The sequence below is a fragment of the Lactuca serriola genome, chromosome 4 (genome assembly GCF_051521515.1).
Source record: "Lactuca serriola cultivar US96UC23 chromosome 4, Lser_US96UC23_V15, whole genome shotgun sequence".
Classification (NCBI taxonomy): domain Eukaryota; kingdom Viridiplantae; phylum Streptophyta; class Magnoliopsida; order Asterales; family Asteraceae; genus Lactuca; species Lactuca serriola.
In genome coordinates, this window is record NC_136411.1 from 72,895,374 (window position 1) to 72,914,446 (window position 19,073).

The 19,073-nt window shown below is 33.0% G+C and overlaps 1 protein-coding gene across 1 annotated transcript; it reads left to right on the top strand.

Annotated features, from left to right (window-relative positions):
- Nucleotides 1-15,323: 15,323 nt before the first annotated feature.
- LOC145101879 (O-fucosyltransferase 20-like) lies at nucleotides 15,324-18,439 on the top strand. Its single transcript, XM_079039179.1, has 5 exons — nucleotides 15,324-16,106; nucleotides 16,436-16,604; nucleotides 16,828-16,917; nucleotides 17,155-17,438; nucleotides 17,761-18,439. The coding sequence occupies exons 1-5, from the start codon at nucleotides 15,490-15,492 to the stop codon at nucleotides 18,248-18,250; spliced, it is 1,650 nt and encodes a 549-aa protein (XP_078895305.1). The 5' UTR covers nucleotides 15,324-15,489; the 3' UTR covers nucleotides 18,251-18,439.
- Nucleotides 18,440-19,073: the final 634 nt, after the last annotated feature.

A 19,073-nucleotide genomic window follows, 5' to 3' on the forward strand; every position in this document is an offset into this window, starting at 1 on the left:
AGTCAAATGGGAAGTGTTTGAAACGAATGTGCTATGTAGTGTTGTATAATATATAGTATATCATATTATGGAAATTTGTTTCTAGTTATGAGGGTTATATTGATATTGTTGCTTTTAAGTAGAATATTCCTTTTTCGTATTGTTCATGATATATATATTCCTCTTTATTTAAAGCGACATTATATAGTTATATTAAAAAAGAAACTGTAATTTATACCAATGTATAATGAAAAAAATATTAATTAAAACATCAAACAACTCGCCTTTTCAAGTAAGCATAAGAATAGATGGTTCTTAGACATGCGATCGACAATTAATTACAGGGAAAAATGCTAGTCGACCCCGAGAAGTATCTTAGATTCTTAGGAGGCATGAAAACAACTACTTATGCATTTGCTAAAAAAAATATGGGTGAATTAGTAATATCATATTTATGTTTATTAAAGTCGCAAAATAAAATACTTTTTCCAAACCGCAAAAATGATAAAAAAAAAACATATGGGTAAATTAGTAATATCATATTTATGTTTATTAATTACATAAGAAGAAAGCAACCTATGAACATAACCCAATTATCTTAGACCTAAATTCCACCTAATAAATAGTAAATAATGTAACTCCTCATAATCTTTAGAATTAGTTGCAACTAATGTTGAGAATTATAAAAGATATAAGAATCGGTTGCAACAACTCTACATTTTTTTTGCCAATAATTCAACTTCTAAATTAATGATTGATTATCTTTTCAAATCAAATAAAAAATATTTTTTATTTATATTTTTCAGAGCTCGCCTTATTTCGAGTTTTAATTAAAATAAAACCACTATGTTGTTGAATTTTATGATACAGGTATTTTTAATCTCTCACTCTTTAATAATTCAACTTGGGGTTATATCGGAAAGTGTACATTCCACGTTATATTGAATCGATTTAGCAAATTAGTTTTCCGTAATTTAAATTTAAAGTAAGGAACTTCAAACTGTATTTATTATTATTATTATTATTATTATTAAATAAAACCTATAGTTACGTTCAGTTAAAATTGTTTCGAACATTTTTTAGACTGAGTATGTCATATATCATGTTTATTTGGTCCCTAACATGCCAATTATGTTGTGTTGTATTTTCTTTTCGCAAAATGAAATTTTAGAGACAAATGATTATTTTGTTCATGGATATTGGCTTAATTAGTTGGGAAGTATGGTTATTTTTGGTACAACAAAGCTACTTTATAAAATAGTTGATTTTCAAGTCTTTACGGTTGACAAACAAAAAATGTGTTAATAAGTTTCACTTTTTGTATACTTAAACTAACATTATACGAATTTATTGATTTTTTTCTTAATTTCTCCCAAATATATTTATTAATTATAAAAAAAAAAAAAAAAAAACAATCTTCTATATGTTCTTATGTCAATTCATAATATTTCAGTTAGTTTAACAAATGTTTTTCTTTATTAACCAACATCTAAATTTTCAACTAGCATCAAATTTTCAGCTAGTTAGAAAAAACGTAGTCTAGATATACATTTTAGATGATCTATGGAAGACTGATATTGTACCCAAGGTCTGTTGGGATTTTAAAATTAAAAAATATTATCATTTTGTAATATTCCTTTCCAATATATTTTTTATTATCATTTTAATGATTAACGCTGTTTAAAGCATATATCATGAAATCAAACGACAAACATTACATATTTCTTTTGAAGTTAAAATCCAGGATAAGATAAAGCCGAGTTAGTTTGGTGTCCAACGTGGCAGAGATGAGACTGAGTGGGTTTACTTTGGGATGCCAACATGGCAGTGGTGAAGTTGAGAGGTCACTGTTTCCACGTAGGACAAAAGTGCCAGCAAGTCCAGTAGCTGGACAGAATGAAATTATTGATAGTACCAAGTGCCATAGAACCCAGGCTGTCCAAGATAGAAGGCCTTTGCAGCAATTGCAACATATCACATGTTTCCTTTTCCAGATTATTCATCAAACCTAAAAACTTTGTCTATTCGTTACATGTTAAAATCAAATCAAGAGTAAATTTCTATCTAAACAATTTGTTTATTTAGTACATGTTGATTAAAATCATATAATATTTACATCTTTATAAATAACTCATAAAATATGATGCGTTTACAAGTATATAAATAGTATATAACAAAAAGTTGCGGATTTTTCTAAGTCATTCCAAAAAAAAAGTTGTACATTTTGTATATTTATGGTAGCAAACCAATTATTAGGAGCAAAAATTTAAGAGGGTGTAACATCGAACGTTGGCGTGTTAGGTATACTTGGTACCAGGCAGTTATATGTTTGCTGACAAAGAATTTAAAATTATTGAAGGAATACACTGCATATACAGCATATATAGTACATAAACATATGGACAATATGAATCCAATATGTTCAAATTTATCTGATTATTTGGTTTTTAAATACACAATACTATTTTCTTAAGAAAAAGAAATACAATATAACCTTTTTTTTTACCTTATTAATTATCATATGGTGAATCTTTCTTATTAAGTTCACTTTTTAATTATAACCTTTTTTACCTTATTAATAATCATACGGTGAATCTTTCTTATTAAGTTCACTTTTTAATTATAACCTTTTTTACCTTATCTCTATACTAATAAAATAGTAGTCTTTTTGCCAAGTGTCATAATATTAGAACTCCTAATTAATATGATGTCACTTGTCATTCTATTAATTTTTTATTTTAAATTCATTAAATTCCTAATTAATGTGATGTTATTTGTCAATCTATTTATTCTTTATTTTAAATTTAAATTTTAAATTTTATATTATTGTTTTCATTAGTCCACAAATAAAAAGAGTCTAATATATATGATAAATTAATTCCACATATTTATTTGAATCAATAATTATAATTTTACATAACTAATAAAAAAATCTCTTAATTAATAATGTATTTAAAATTTTATATAAAATAATTGATTAATAATTTTAAATTTTTTACTATGAATATTTAATTAATTTTGTAACCGTGGTTTCCACGGGTTTCTTATTAAGTTCTTTGCAATCAATATTGCCTGCTATTTTTCACTTGATACATTGATGGCTTGAGAAGGAATAAGGAGTGGTGGCAGAGTGGGTACCACTCACAAAAGCCATGTTTTGAATTTAAATCATTCCGTTTTAGTTTAATAGTCCTCCAAAAGTTCAAAGTCTCTTCCGGTTACTCGTCAACGACACACAGCTGAATTACGTAAATATATTTCATCGAATCAGTGAGGAAATTGTGATGCGTGTCTTAGTTATGTACTTCTAAATTTTGTTTGCCATGTATTGTGGCGTACTAACTTCTACTCCTTTATAGACCGATAAAATTTCGTTTTCGTCATACTGACATATCATACTTCTCCGTCTTCTAATATCATTACAAATTACATGTATGCATGCATTATGTCTTTTATTCTTCTTTGGCTCTCATGAATGTGGCGGGTTATTGATTATGTGCTCATGTATCCTAATGCTAGGATTATAAAAAGTATTAATTGGATAGGGTGATTGCAAGACCTAATCCTAGCTATTGGTGGATGTATTTTTGGACTTCCACTAGCTTCTAGCTAGTCCGTTTTCTTTAATTTATTTTCCAACGTTCAAAAAGAGGACACCAAATGCACGTTTTATATATTTTCTAGATTTTTCTCGAGCTGTTTTAAACTTTATTCGTTTTTCATCTTTTGGACTTGTATGTGATTTGAAAAAATACATAATACTCAAAATATACTCCATCAGCAAAAAAAGAAAAAAAAAAAAACAGTTTACTTATATGATGTTCCATTCGCTTCAAACTGACACGCAAGTGTTCCATCATAGATGCAGTTGAATATCGACGATTGATCAAGAACGTTGATGTTATTATTGGAACCGACAACAACCAAAAATGCATGCCAAATTCTTTGATCATGTGAAGCTACTGATTTAAAATTTATTATTGATTGGTCATGGTTACCTTGTTTGTATTGACAACCCCATGCATTAGAGCAATTTGCCCATGCCCAATAGAGATAATCAATGCTTCATAGCATTCTAGAAAATGCATGTTTGTTTGCATGAGCCACATACAACTGTTACACAAACTAATATCATGCATGTAAAGCCTAACGACATCTTTACAAAACTTATAAACATTTCCTCGTGTGGCCGGATGGACATATTTAAATATGCATCCCGTGAATAAGATGCATTGTCATATGCTAATGGACGAATTTCGGTTGTGTATATTCGTAGTTGAGCAAAACCATTTCTACCTCTTGCATATGATTTTAATAAGAAAAATTGAAACTCTTTCTCCAAATCATCAACTATACATATGAATAAATGTATGCACATTTGGAGCTGTCGTCAAGCCTGGTATGATTCGAAAATAGAATCATTAGCAAACTATCATTGTACAAAAAGATCGTAGGTAGATTTGCGGTCTCTCTGTGAAGCATTTTTCCTCTCTCTCAGACGTGTGCTTTTCGACTTTAGCATTTCCTAAAAAGTCTGGTGTCTATTTCATCATTGGCATGACTAGCATCTACCAAAGCAACTATTTGTGGTTAATTAGAGCGCTAAAAATAACATTTTGTCCCACTAATGTTAGTGGTTGTATTGGTTTCAAAACACTACAAAATGCACTAATGGTGTTGTATTGGTTTCAAAACTCAAAATGTCATCCTATCAACTATATGCTTCCGCCCTCATTCGTTAGTACCAATGTGTAACCGCCTCCAAAATCTATGAATGACAACGTAGCGGAAATTAAACAAACTTTTCGAAATCTTACATTTATTATAGTTTTCAATTTTTGCATTTTGAAAGAGAGAAATAATGTTCCTTGCAAAAAATGTGAGATGTTTTATAACGCTATCAGAAACTAATATTTGATCGGATGGTACTTTATTTATTTAGGACAACGACGAGGTACAAATATCTTTTGAAAAGTTTGTCATCGAAGAAGCACTTCGATAAGACGATAACATAAGGTTTAAAGAAATTATAAAAATGCTAATAAGTTATAATCTCCGAATCACATTGGAATTCCCTCCAAAAATAATCAACATGTTTTTAAAAAATTAAACACTTCGGGTTTTTATTACCTATAAAGTCCCTTACTTTTCAATCAATTTTTTGTAATGACTAAAAATATACTAAATAGTACAAAGTTTTTAACTAGTTTGCTGTTATGAAATTAAAAAAATTTAAAATATTTCCGGAGTTATCTTGTATTTACTTGTGTCACAGTCCATAAATGTCACTATAAATGTTAGCGATCTAGAAACATTAATGTCAAAAATAGCAGCAAATTTATATAGTATAACCCAACCCGAACCAATTTTTTGTTGAAACTTCAAAATTGTACTAATAGACAATTTTCAAAAATCATTTAACCATTTTTGCAACCAAATTTAGTCAACAAAGTAATTCTTCTTTTTTTTTTTTTGGAAAACAGCAAATATTCATTAAAGGGCCACGCTAGGAAGTAACTAAGCGGACAAAAAGTACAGTACAAGGAAAATTAAAGGATTGAAGAAGGATGTTAGAATTTGTAGAAATGAACATGATGTAATCACGAACATACAAGGGTGAAGGGATTGCTGTTTGGGTAAGGAATTATGGTACTATCCATCATTTCTTATTTATTTTAATTTCTAACTTATATTTGTCAGAGGTGTCGTCTCTAACTATCTCATCTGAAAAAATGGGTTATCATATATAATTACAAAAAACAAGTTTTTGAATGAAGAAAATAACTTAATCATAACAAAAACAAAAAGCATGATATTGCAGAGTATATTTTTAAGGTCTACGACCAATCCAAATAACATTTAGATTAACTTCAAAGTTCAATCCATGATCAAAGCTAATAGTAACTTACAACTTAACTTTTTATATTATTGTAAATCTTCTTGTTATTTACCAATGTGGGACTTGTTGTTAGGAACTGTCTCACTTGAATATACAACGGATTGTTATAAACGTTATACTTTTGCATGCACATTTTTATTACAAGGTTTGCACATTTTGTTGGAACTAATACTAATCTGTGCTTGGTTGTTTTGTGTCTCTTTCAAAGACGGGTCTCGGCACATCAATATGAGACATGTTGATTACATTTCATACATCGATATCCACTAATTTAAAAAGACGTGTAAAACTATAATAATATATCAATATCCAAAACCCCCCAAAAAAGAAAACATTAAATTTGGATTTTACTATTGTTGCAAGCTAGGTTATAACCCGTAAAAACGACGGTTGACAACAAATCTATTTAAAATGGAGTGTGGTGTTGTGAATTATGGAGATGTAATTTAACAAGAGGATCATATCTATGAAGGTAACTACGATAATGTATTCTTGATTTTTTGGATATATTAAAAATCCGACGTAATTAAAATCATACTGATTTTATTAGATAGGATAGAATTTATGTTTACAATTTGAATGTTATTTGAAATCTATAGGCAAAATTAGGGGATTCCATTTAATGAGTATACAAAAAGGACATGTTGCATGGTTATGTTTTATTTATTAACAGTGAAACTCATGTATTAAATAAGTTTATTTTAAAGAAAAATTAAATATAAAATTTTAAACATTTGAGAAGTATGAATTTATAAGAAAAGTGAAAAAATATTGAATTATAAAACTTAAAGTGTTTTTTTTTCTCTTTTAAATTTAAATAAATAAATAAAATTAATGAATCTTTAATTTAATAATTTTGAAATTAGAATGAAAATTCATTAATGAAATTCATATGCATTTATTATTGCATTTAAATACTACCTAGAATTTAATAAAAAAAACACAAAATGAATGTGGAATAAACATTAATTTTAAATAACCACAAAATTATATGTGACAAAATAAATGAGAATGTGACATGTGGCAAAAGGATCTTTATTTATTAGGGAGGATTAGAATAAGTAGATATTAAAAGTTGACTTTTTCTAAAAAAAATGTTAAAGAAAAAGTTGTTATATCAAATAAAAACTGAAAACCCCATAAAATTCAACGTCTCAACACACTTCAAATGATCGAGGATTGAATAAAAACTTTTTTTTCTTACCGAAAATGGTTTAAATTGTTATAACAGTTGCACGAAATACTATAGTATAAATAGAAAACTTTTGGGATATTGTCTTTAGCTACATATATGGTGAGATACCTTCCTTCTAAAATATTGAGGTTCGAATCTCGTCCGAGACATTAATGGAATTACGAAATAGTTTTATGAGTATATTATAGTGTGTATGTGTGCCCACCCTTTGAGATCATATTTCACCCAAACCCTAGCCTCATTGTGTGTGTTTTGAATATAGGAGCCCATTTTGTGAAGGTTGAAGGAAGAAAGAGCATCTCTTGTGGCTTGTATGCTTGGTTCCAGCTTAGATCTAGCATCTTCATCACATTTCTGACCATTTAGAGGCATACAGTTTCAATCTTGCTCATCACTTCTCTAGATCTATTGCTATGTGATTTTATGAGTTTTTTGGTCCAAATCTTCTTGTTCTTGGAGTTTGAGTGAACTTATGAACCCTTAAGCTCATTATATGGCTTCTGGACCATGGTGGTGGTTAGAAAAATGGTGTGCATGACTTAGTTTGGTGTACAAGCCTTTGGTGCATCCATTAAGACCCTAGGTTTAGAGATCTTGAGTTATTGGGATGGATTAATGGATAAAGTTGGAAACTTTATCCATCAAGGCCTTGGGAAGGATCAGATATGAGCTTTTAAGCTCTAGAAATTATGGTTAAGATCTTAATCCATTAAGTGGTTGGAATCAGTTCCCACGATGTGGCGAATTGCTTGCCACGACGTTGTGGCCAGTGTCACCACGACTGTTTTGGCGTGTAGCCACCATAACGTGTTCATGGTGTTGGCCACAGCATAGTGACTTGATCATTGACTTTTTGACCTAGTTGAGTTTTTGGTCAAACATGAGGGTTCTAGGTTGTAGAGCGAGGATTTACCTTTAATTGATGTATAGGTGGTTCGTAGTGCCAACCTTTACTTCCATGTGAACTGTAGTTTGGTATGTTCGTTTGTGAGATGAGTTTCTCACTATACTTTGTATTGTAGTATGTATTCCTTTTGTGTTAGGATGTTGTTAAGTTGTAGTAATATGTTAGATTGGTATATTTGTTATAATTACCTATGTTTGTTGGTTATTGTTTTTGTTTGCATATGTCAACATATTATGGTTGGGTTGAGGCGGTCCTGCTCTGTGTTGTTGGTCAAGATACTCGGACGGTATAGTTGTTACTGTAGGCCCAAGGTGAGCGGTCTAGCTATATGTTGTAGGCTTATGAGAGGAATCCAATTGATATTGTAGGTTCAAAGGAGTGGTCCAACCATACAGTATAGGCTCAGGAGGCGGTCAAACCATGTGTTGTAGGCCTAGTATGCATGCATTGTATGTGTATTGTTGTGTGGGGTATTTTAGGTGAACTCACTAAGCTTTGCCTTACAGTTGTGGATTTAAATTTTTCAGGTACTTCTGAGGATCGGTGTAAGGCAAAGGCATGACTGTACATATCATCCAGTGGTCATTATGTTTTGAGAGATACTATGAGTTGACACTCTGGTTTTATGATATGGTTGTGAAACAATGTTTTAGTGATTTATGTTTTATGGAAAAATGGTTTATTGTCTTTTAAAAATGGAAAAACTTGACTATAGTTTATGGGACGTTACACAAAACCAAAAACCATTATGAAAATCAAGTAAACATATCGCTATTGAATAGCAAAGAGAAAATGACTTGATAGGGTAACAAAAGTTTAGTACTGTTCACAAAAGATCATTAAAGTTTTTCCACTGCACATTATACCATTAAAGTTTCTAAAATGTTATATATATATATATATATATATATATATATATATATATATATATATATATATATATATATATATATATATATATATATATATATAATCTTTGGTAGTAAGTTTAGTCCTTTTTAGCAAAAAATGTGAAATATTGACATTGATATAACGTGGCATAGAGGTTGTCTAATAAGTTATAATAAAGTTTCATTTAAAAAATACTATTAAACTTACTAAAATGTCAAAAAAATTGAATTTGACGCTTAGATTTTTTGGGGAATTGGAAATATCTCTTTCTTATCTATCTATCTATATATCTCTTTTTTTTTCTCTCTCTCTCTCTCTCTCTCTATATATATATATATATATATATATATATATATATATATATATATATATATATATTCCTTTTTTTCTCTCTATGTTTAAGTGTTTATGTGTTTAGAGAAATGCATTATAGATAAAGACAATTATTATTAGAAAATAAACAAAAAGCATTAAACTTTCTTATTTATATCAACATAAAGGGCATGTTTCTTCTTATGATCTCCAAATCTTGTAAGAACACATTCAAAGGACTTTACAATTTCATAAACACTTATATTATTTTCAACAAGATATATTATAAACAATCATCGGTTTCACTAACACATGCAACCTAAAAGATCTTGTACGGCCTAAAGTCATGATAAAATGATATTGTTAATGACATATGATCGTATAGGGTCACACTTTATGGCAAGTTACTACCAATTTATTATTTATTGATATAATTTGATTATTAATAAATATAATCAACACTTGTATTTAATTTGAAAAATATTATTTTATGAAAATAATATTTTACCAATGTTCCAACTAACTAGTTAAGATAATGTTCCAAACACTTTCATTCTTTGACTTGTTGGTACTATGGTCGGAAATTAAAAAGAGGAGGAAAGAGGAGGAATATGGTCTTGGATCTTAATCTTACACACTCTTTCCTTCATTTCATACCATCATTAAATGGGTAATTTGACTTAGATATTTGGTGTTGGTATATAATGAAGTGTAAGTAACCAAAAACTTAGAGATTTTGCATGAGTTTTCTTCTTTCTTTGGCTGTCCAAAACCGAGACTAAGACCTTCTAAAAGGGCTGCCAAATTTTGAAGTTTACAGCCCCCTCTCCCTTCTTCTTTTCTTGTAAATGTTGTATGGAATGAAGACTAACATAATGCTTTCTACTAAAACGTATTTAGATATGTCGTAATAGCTTAAGAGTAACTTAGTAACAGTTGAGGTGTAATGGTGAGTAGTTTAAGATTAACTTATTTAGATATGTCTATTAAGACTTATTTAGTATTGAGGTGAGTCTTCTCATCACACTCATGGGTTGAAGGCATTAAGGTCGACCCATTAATTGATATGTGATGTCTTGTTTTGGAACGTGTAATGGTTTGCTATTTGATTTATGTATGGGTTCATGTAACGACCATGGGGGGAGCCCATGGCACTTGTCAAGACCATGGGGGGGGCATGACATGAGGGTATAATACCATGGGGGAGCCCATGGCATTCCATCGAAGACCATAGAGGGAGTCCATGACAAACTTGTTTGTATATGTATGAGCATGACATTATGTGATTATATGATTTATATGATTGGGAAACTCACTAAGCTTGTGCTTACAGTTTTATTGAAAGTTTCAAGTACTTCTATTGATAAGGGCAAGGGCCCGACTTGATGATGGGGCGTGTATTCTCCAGTGTTTTCACATTTAGCTCTTTGTGCTCTTAATTTAAAAATAATATGGCTATGTATTAGGATTTTTGTACTTCATATGGATGATGTTTATGAAACTAAAAGTTTAAAAATTTTCTGAAAAATTGAGTTGTTACATTTCAAAACCCGACTAACCCGACCCGAGTAACCTAAAACCCGATTAACATCCCTACAAAGAGTGGTGCCATACTTTTGTTTTCTTTTGTTTTTTTATAATTTAATTTAAATAACAATTTATTTTTAATAAAAAAAACATAAATTTTCATTACTTCAAAAAAAACATTACATTGCATTATTTAAAATTAAAAATAATAATAACAATAACACGACATTAAAAAAATCTTGCAAACTTACAAAAATACACATCAAACGATTAAAATAACTTTAAAAAACACAAATAAAATAACTAAAACATGCTACATAAAGTCTTTCTCCGAGAACTCGTCTTCCAAGTCATCTGTGGGATCAAAATTAAGGTTAATGTGTTGAATCTCGTAAATGTATTCCACCAAGTTTGTGCGAAGATCGTGCAATATTTCAGTGCAACGTATCTCTATTCTCCTGTTCATATACTTGTCGTCACCATTTCTATTGGTTGTGTCTTGAGGATGGTTTCTTGCTCGTCATACACACATATTGCTCTTCCTTCGTCTTTAATAATCATATTATGCAATATGATACATGTGTACATGATTTCTTAAAGTTTTTCCTCGCCGAAATAAATTGTTGGTTTTTTCAATATGTACCAATTTTTCTAAGAGCTCCAACAGCCCGCTCGACATCCTTCCTAGATCTTTCTTGAGCTCTCTTGAATTTTTTTTGTCTATAACCATGTGGACATGTAAATGGATTAAAAAACCTAACATGCTCAGGATAGATCCCATCAATAAGATAATAACCATACTTATATGGTGTTCCATGAACTTCAAAAGACGAATATGGTGCAGATTCGTCATATATGTTGTTAAATATAAGTGAACGATTAAGAACGTTGATGTCGTTAATCGAACCAGGAGAACCAAAAAAAGCATGATAAATCCACAGATCACGTGACACCACCACTTCAAGTATGACCGTTGGGTGACCATGATCACCTCGGGTAAATTGACCATGGTGTGAGGTAGGGAAATTTTCTCATGTCCAATGGAGACTATCTAAACTACCTATCATTCCAGGAAAGTCATGTAGCTAGCATGATGAGCTTCCAATTGTAAGATGTCATTGTGTGTAGGCTTACGTAAAGATTTTGGACTATACAACTGAATCACAGTTTTGCAAAAGTAATGGAGACTATCTCATGTGGTCCTAGAGAACATCCTAAAACTCTTGTCCAACGCAGCAGGCGTGATGCCATATGCTAATTGACGAAGTGCGGTTGTGCATTTTTGTAAGGGAGTGAAACCGGGTGTACCTCTAGCATCAAAACGTTGTTGGAAAAAACTGCGCTCCATCGTTAAATCTTCGACTATACGTTTGTATAAACGTTTGAACATTTTGAAACGTATGCAAAAGTAGTACCCTTGATAAGTGACATTATCGTGAAAGGAGTCTTGTATCAAACATTGGTTGGCTTCTTCACGATTTATGTAAATATATCTTTGTGTTCTCTGTTGAGCACTATTTGTTGTGTTATTGCATAAAACGTTATACGTTTGTTCCATCATTTGAGTACAAGCAATAGCAGCATCAAAAATAACTTGAAATTCTTCAGAAGACGAAGAGGATGACATTTTTACTAATTTTGAGGAAAAAAAAGTAATAGAAAGATATAAAAATCTGGTTTTGGTTTGAAGAAATGAAGGTAAGTAGTTTATTTTACAAGTAAAATGTAACATCCCAATTTTCAAGACCAAAAATTTCATTTTGATATAACAATTTAGAAAAACATTTCTGAGAAAACATCATCGAGTCACATCATTTCATAAAACCATAATCACATGTCTCAAAACCATATCATAAAAACAGTAGCAATGTCAGAGTACGATCCCAAGAATCTCATAATGCGGAAATCCTATGTCTCTGATGCGTTGCTACCGTGCCAGCTCCTTCCCCTTCGATGAAGAGGTATCTGAAAACAAAACTAACTGTAAACACGAAGCTTAGTGAGTTCCCCCATCATACCACATACCACGTAACTAATATATTGTCGGGCAATTCTGGGGTATCCGACCTACCCTGTCAGGCAATTATAGGGTGCCGACCTACCCTGTCTGGCAATTCTAGGGTGCCGAACTATCCTGTCTAGCAATTCTGGAGTGCCAACCTACCCTCCGGTTTATCTCAACCGGCTACGGGGACTATTTCAACCCTACTACTACCACATATTAACATAACATAAACATACTGTCAGGCATATCTGGGGTGCCCGATCTACCCTTCGGTCCTTACGACCGAAACACGGGGACTGTTCCCCTACTACCTTCTATCACATAATATCATATCATGCTAGCACATAATCATAACAGATAACAACATACCAGATAATTATCACGAAGACAATTATCCATACTATAACTCTTACTAGTGGGCCAACCTTAGTGCCTTAAACCCACTTCTACTGGAAGGTAACTCACCTCAATGTCGTGTAGTATCTGAACTGTCCTCGGTGTTGGGATCAACTCCTCTCAAACTCCTATACATAACAATCTTCCTTAATTACCTTTTCGTACTCATAACCCTTTCAAGGGTCAACTCAAGCCAAAGTCAAGGTCAAGGTCAACACCCTGGTCAAAGTCAACTTTTGGTTAAAGTCAACATCTGGTTGACTCAACTCACTGAGTTGGTCCACCAACTCGTCAAGTTCCATAACCCACAAAGTACTGGAACTTTGAACCTACCTGTCGAGTCTTTAAAGAACTCGTCGAGTTCTCCTTCATACAGAATCGGGACCTTTTGCTCATGACTCGCTGAGCTCATCCTTGAACTCGTCGAGTCATGCTTCATATAAGTTGGAATGTTTAGCCCTTGACTCGCCAAGTTCTACCTTGAACTCATCGAGTTCTTCTTTATATCAGTTAGGACATTGCCTTGAACTCGTCGAGTTCTTTGATCTTCAAGTCCATATGCACGTCCATCTTATTGAGCCCTCTTCTAAACTCAACCAAATTGCTCAGAAACAGAAAAGGTTGGGGAACCATGACCCGACTCGTCGAGTCCCCCAAAGTCAAAGTCCATGTAGTCGATTTCAGTCGGGCTTATTGCATCCAAAGCATAGATCTGGCCTCATAGGGTCGATATAACACATAAAGTTACAAACTTTACATGCATGCATGGGTGTTATGAAGCTAAACCACCAAAATAAAGCCATAAAGGAGTTCTAATGCATGGGATAGGACCATAGCTCAATAAAGGTGGCAACTTTGAGCTTCCTTAGCTCAAATGTTCCCAGATCTGAAGTTATCACTCACTCAAATTTGAGAATGACTTAGAAATGGCCCAAAATGACAATATGCTAGCCCTAAAGAAGATCTAAGTGATGGAAAGCCAAGGTTGAAGCTTTTTACCTCAAACAAACTGGAAATGCAACCAAAACTTTGGATCTACTGCCTTCTACTTAGATCTCCAAGCCTTTTCTTCCTTCTCCAAGCTTCAAATCACTAAAATGGCACAAAATAGTTCAAGAACACTCACAACTGATTAGGGTTTCGAGAATAGGGTCTAAGGGTGATGGAGGCTGGAGTGGAGGTCATATAAGTTGTTTAAATAGAGTGCAAAACCTAAGATTTAGGGTTTCATTCAGGCAAATCTACTCATCGAGTCGGGGCTTCCGACTCGTCAAGTAAACCCTTCCATCCGCGTCCAAGATTCACCCCTACTCGATGAGTTTAGGGCCTCAACTCGTCGAGTCCCAGTATAAAAATGCAAAACTCATATTTAAAATACGTACTGGAAATCGGGCGTTACATAAAATTTATTTTAAAGGTTTTGACCGTTCAACAGTCAAATATTTCATCCACCAATCAGCAAACGCAATCAAAAGAGGGAGAGATGCGACCAAACCGCACCGAAAACCGCGTAGGGGGGAGGGGAGACGGGCGGTGTTCCTCTGCATATGTGGCAAAATAAAGCATGATCATTTAAAAAAATGGTGAGATTAATGGTGTTTTTGAAACAAAATCAAAAGTTTGTTATAAGGTTCATCCATGTTAGTATGTAATTCTTTTACTAAAAACGAACTAAATTTGCTACATAATCATGTTTGTTTTTTGAACATTTAAAACCGTATCTAGAAAAAAAACTTTTATGGTTCTCTTTTAACAAAATTAAAATTTTATTACCTTTATAAGTAATTTTATTCCTAAGAACAAATATTGTTTTAACAACAAAAAAAAATACAAAAATTAAGTTTTAATATGTTATTTGATAGAAAAGTTTTAGATTTTGATGTACAAGAAAATAAATTTACATAGTGATATTAGAAAGTCATTTTATTTATTTATTGTAGAGACAATCAAAAATATTCTTTTTAGGACGGACGGAACCCAAAAAACCAAAATAGCAACACCTTTCATGATGTACCGATTTGAAAACCACCCCCAATGGATTTTAAGTATAAAAAAATTCAAGTCTCCACTAAGATTCAAACTGCCTGCACCAAAATAGCTCTCACCCCAACCCACCCCCTCGCCTCTCCTCCCCTCCCGCCACCAACCCCACCCCACAACTTCACACCTATATATAAATGTCTGACACAAATTTATAATAAGATCACACACATTTTCTGATTTCTCACCCATTTATCCATTTCTATACGGAGATTCTTAAGTTTTCACCTCGATCCCTCCATGTCTCCATGCCTCCCCTCTTTCTCTGCAAAACACCATGAAGACAAGAAATAACAACAAAAGGCTTCTTTTCCTCTAATTTTCTTCTTCATCTTTCAATGGCGATTTCGAAAAGTGTGAACAACAACAAGAAACATCATCATCAATGTTACATATCCGTACCTTCAGAGATCATAAATTCTCTCTCATCTAACTCACTCCAGTCTCTCCTTGTTTCACCAAAGAAAGCTTCAAAGACTGGAGCTTTTTCAAGGTCAAAGCTCCTCAAGAACCCTAAAACATGGTTTATGTTCCTTTTTTTAAGTGGGTTTCTTCTTATGTTGAAGATGTGGTATAATTTTGACCCTTTTTTGCCAAACCCATGTGGGAATGGGAGTGGGAGTGGGAGTGGGGTTACCCTTACCCCTCAGAAGGACAGTTTAAGCATAATCCCAAATGGGGTTTTAAATTATGAGACAAAAGATGAAGAAACGAATGATTTTTGGAAACAACCTGATGGGTTTGGATATAGGCCTTGTTTGGATTTCAGCGAAGAGTATAAGAAATCAAGTGTTGAGATTTTAAAAGACAGAACAAAGTATTTGGTTGTGGTGGTTTCCGGTGGCATGAATCAACAAAGAAATCAAATTGTTGATGCTGTTGTGATTGCTAGAATCCTTGGTGCTGCTCTTGTTGTACCAATCTTACAAGTCAATGTTATTTGGGGAGACGAAAGGTATTATTCATCATTTCTTTATTCTTTTTTGGTAAACTCCTCCACTTTTCAAATTTCTATTCTGACACAATCTTGAAATAACTCATGATTAATGTAAAGAAAGTCTTCCTGCAAAATTACACAAATCCTCTATCTTTTGAGTTAATGACAAGATTTCTCTCACATGGGGTTTGGGTTTTTTCGTAAATTTATTCCCTTCCAGTTCCAATTTTGGTCCGACTCTTGACGTACCATGATTCCGAAACAATCTTTAATGACAATATTGACCTTCCTATAATTCCGATTACAATCTTGATAACTTATTTCAATCTTCAATCTGTTTGCTGCAGTGAATTTTCTGATATATTTGATGTGGATCACTTCAAGGAAGCTCTAGCAGATGACGTCAGAATTTTATCATCGTTGCCATCTAATCATTTAATGTCCAGACCAGTGGAAGAGAAACACACACCCCTTCATGTTTCCCCTCAATGGATACGCGCCCGTTACCTCAAAAGGGTAACCAACTTCCCTCAGATGCTCTCAAATACGTTGATTGTCTCTTTGGTTTGGTCAATTCGGTTGTTTACCGAGTCAAGTAGTCAACATAGATGATTCCAAGATCCGAAATTTTTAACCAAGAAGCATCGAACATTGTTGCATTTAGTCATCTATGAGCCGTTCGTTGACTTGTCAAAGTGATTTAACAATTCGGGTATTTTTTGTTCGTTTGTGGATACAGATGAGACGAGAAGGCGTTCTTTTGTTGCGTGGTTTAGACTCGAGGCTCTCCAAAGATCTTCCTTCTGATCTCCAGAAGCTTCGATGCAAGGTATCATCGGTCTTTATCCTTAGTTTTCAACAAAAAAACTAGGCCTAGACCTAGACCTAGGCGGGCCCAAAAACTCTAAGCCCGGTCGCATAATTTATTATCGAACAGACCGGTCCATATTCTGTATGGACATGGACCGGTTCAAATAATTATTTGAACCGATCCGAAAATGTTTGGTCCAAGTTTGGACCTGTATATCAAACTAAGGAATTTAATGTAAGTTTTTGACTTGCTTAGGTTGCATTTCATGCTTTGCGGTTTGCACCACCGATTCGTGAACTAGGAAACAAGCTAACAGAAAGAATGAGAAGCAAAGGGCCTTACCTTGCGCTTCATCTTCGAATGGAGAAAGATGTATGGGTTAGAACGGGTTGTCTTCCGGGCTTGAGCCAGGAATATGACGAGATAATTTATAAGGAACGAAAAAGTCGTCCGGAGCTTTTAACATCAAGATCAAACATGACATACCATGACCGAAAACTTGCCGGTCTTTGCCCGTTAAATGCCTTGGAAGTCACTCGGTAAGCTTTTCTTTTCTTGTAAAATACAATGTTTAATAGAAAAAACAAAATGAAACTATGATGTTATAAAAAACAAATAAGTGCAAGTAGTTAAAGTGACATTGCTATCGGCCTACAATTGGGTAGAATTTTCAAAACAATTGTTGTAATAAGAAGAAATGAAATTAGTTGGATGCTAAAATATTCAAATCAATGATTATGAACATAAGTTGCTATTTCGTAGATAAAAACGGATGTGCAAAATATGGATATGATCACATACATTCTATATACGATCAGTTTACATTCCTAATCCTTACTGACAATTTTGATATTTTTATAGGCTCTTGAAAGCTCTAGGAGTGCCCAAAAACGGTCAGATCTTTTGGGCAGGTGGGAACCCATTAGGGGGTCCACAAGCTTTATTACCATTAGTAACCGAATTCCCTCATTTCTACAACAAAAAAGACCTCGGGTTAGCCAAAGAACTCGAGCCGTTTGCAAAGAAAGCTTCAATCATGGCTGCCCTTGACTACATTGTGTCTGAAAATAGCGATGTGTTCATGGCTTCACATGGTGGGAACATGGGTCATGCGATCCAAGGGCATAGGGCATATTTAGGGCACAAAAAGACTATTACGCCCAACAAACGACAAATGCTAACACATTTTCTTAAAACTTCTCTAAATGAAAATGAATTTAACAAAATCATATTGGATTTGCATCGTGATTCTATGGGACAACCAGAGCTTAGAACTAGCAAAGTGGGACGTGATGTTACAAAGTTTCCTATCCCGGAGTGTATGCGGAATGATTCTTCTTCTTCTTATTGAAAACTATACAACATGATTTAAAAGATGACATCGGTTTTAATTCTTGAAGCTGGGGAGACACGAGTTCTTGGATATTCGTTGTATTGTTTAGTATTTATACAGATGTATACTAAATTAGTAAAATGTAGATAGAAATTATACACTAATGTATAGAGAAATGGTCATATAGTTTATCATTGTTTGGTGGAACTTTCCTGACTCGAATGAGCTATTGAAGATGTAAGGATGTAAACAAATAAAGTATTGTAATTGCAATACAATCAAGCTCAAATAAGAAATGATTAGCAACGACACAAAGAAGACACCAAGCTTTTGTGTAGAAAACCTCTTTCAAGACTAAAGTAAAAACCATGGAACCTTAAGCTGCCTCGAATCCACTATTTACCAATAAGAGAGCAGTATATGAGTTTTTTCTAAACGAAACTAGAAGTATAAAATAAGTATCGTACGCTTGTTAGGCTTGACGGTATGGGTGCGGTCCGAGACCGCACTTCGTGCCACATGGACACGAAACACCGCCCCCAGACCGCGGTCTGGTGCGGTCTCGGCCGCAGTGCGGCTTGTTTGTATCGTGCAACTTGATTGGTCCTTGATCTTTGACTGGTTTTGACCGTTGAATGGTCTTCAATGTTTATTTTCTTTTTTTTTTAACTTTACTACACACACACACACACACACACACATATATATATATATATATATATATATATATATATATATATATATTACCAATCTACACAATATTTTTACACAACTTTTTATCATATCTCTACTCCTTTTCTCTATTTTTATTTGAAAAATGTCATCTTCCAAACGACCTAAC

What these genes read in the sequence shown, in the direction of transcription:
- LOC145101879 (XM_079039179.1), top strand. Translation starts at nt 15,490, where the DNA reads ATGGCGATTTCGAAAAGTGTGAACAACAACAAGAAACATCATCATCAA. An exon ending in GCGCCCGTTACCTCAAAAGG is followed by an intron (nt 16,605 to 16,827) that starts GTAACCAACTTC and finishes TTGTGGATACAG; the next exon opens with ATGAGACGAGAAGGCGTTCT. An exon ending in TCCAGAAGCTTCGATGCAAG is followed by an intron (nt 16,918 to 17,154) that starts GTATCATCGGTC and finishes TGACTTGCTTAG; the next exon opens with GTTGCATTTCATGCTTTGCG.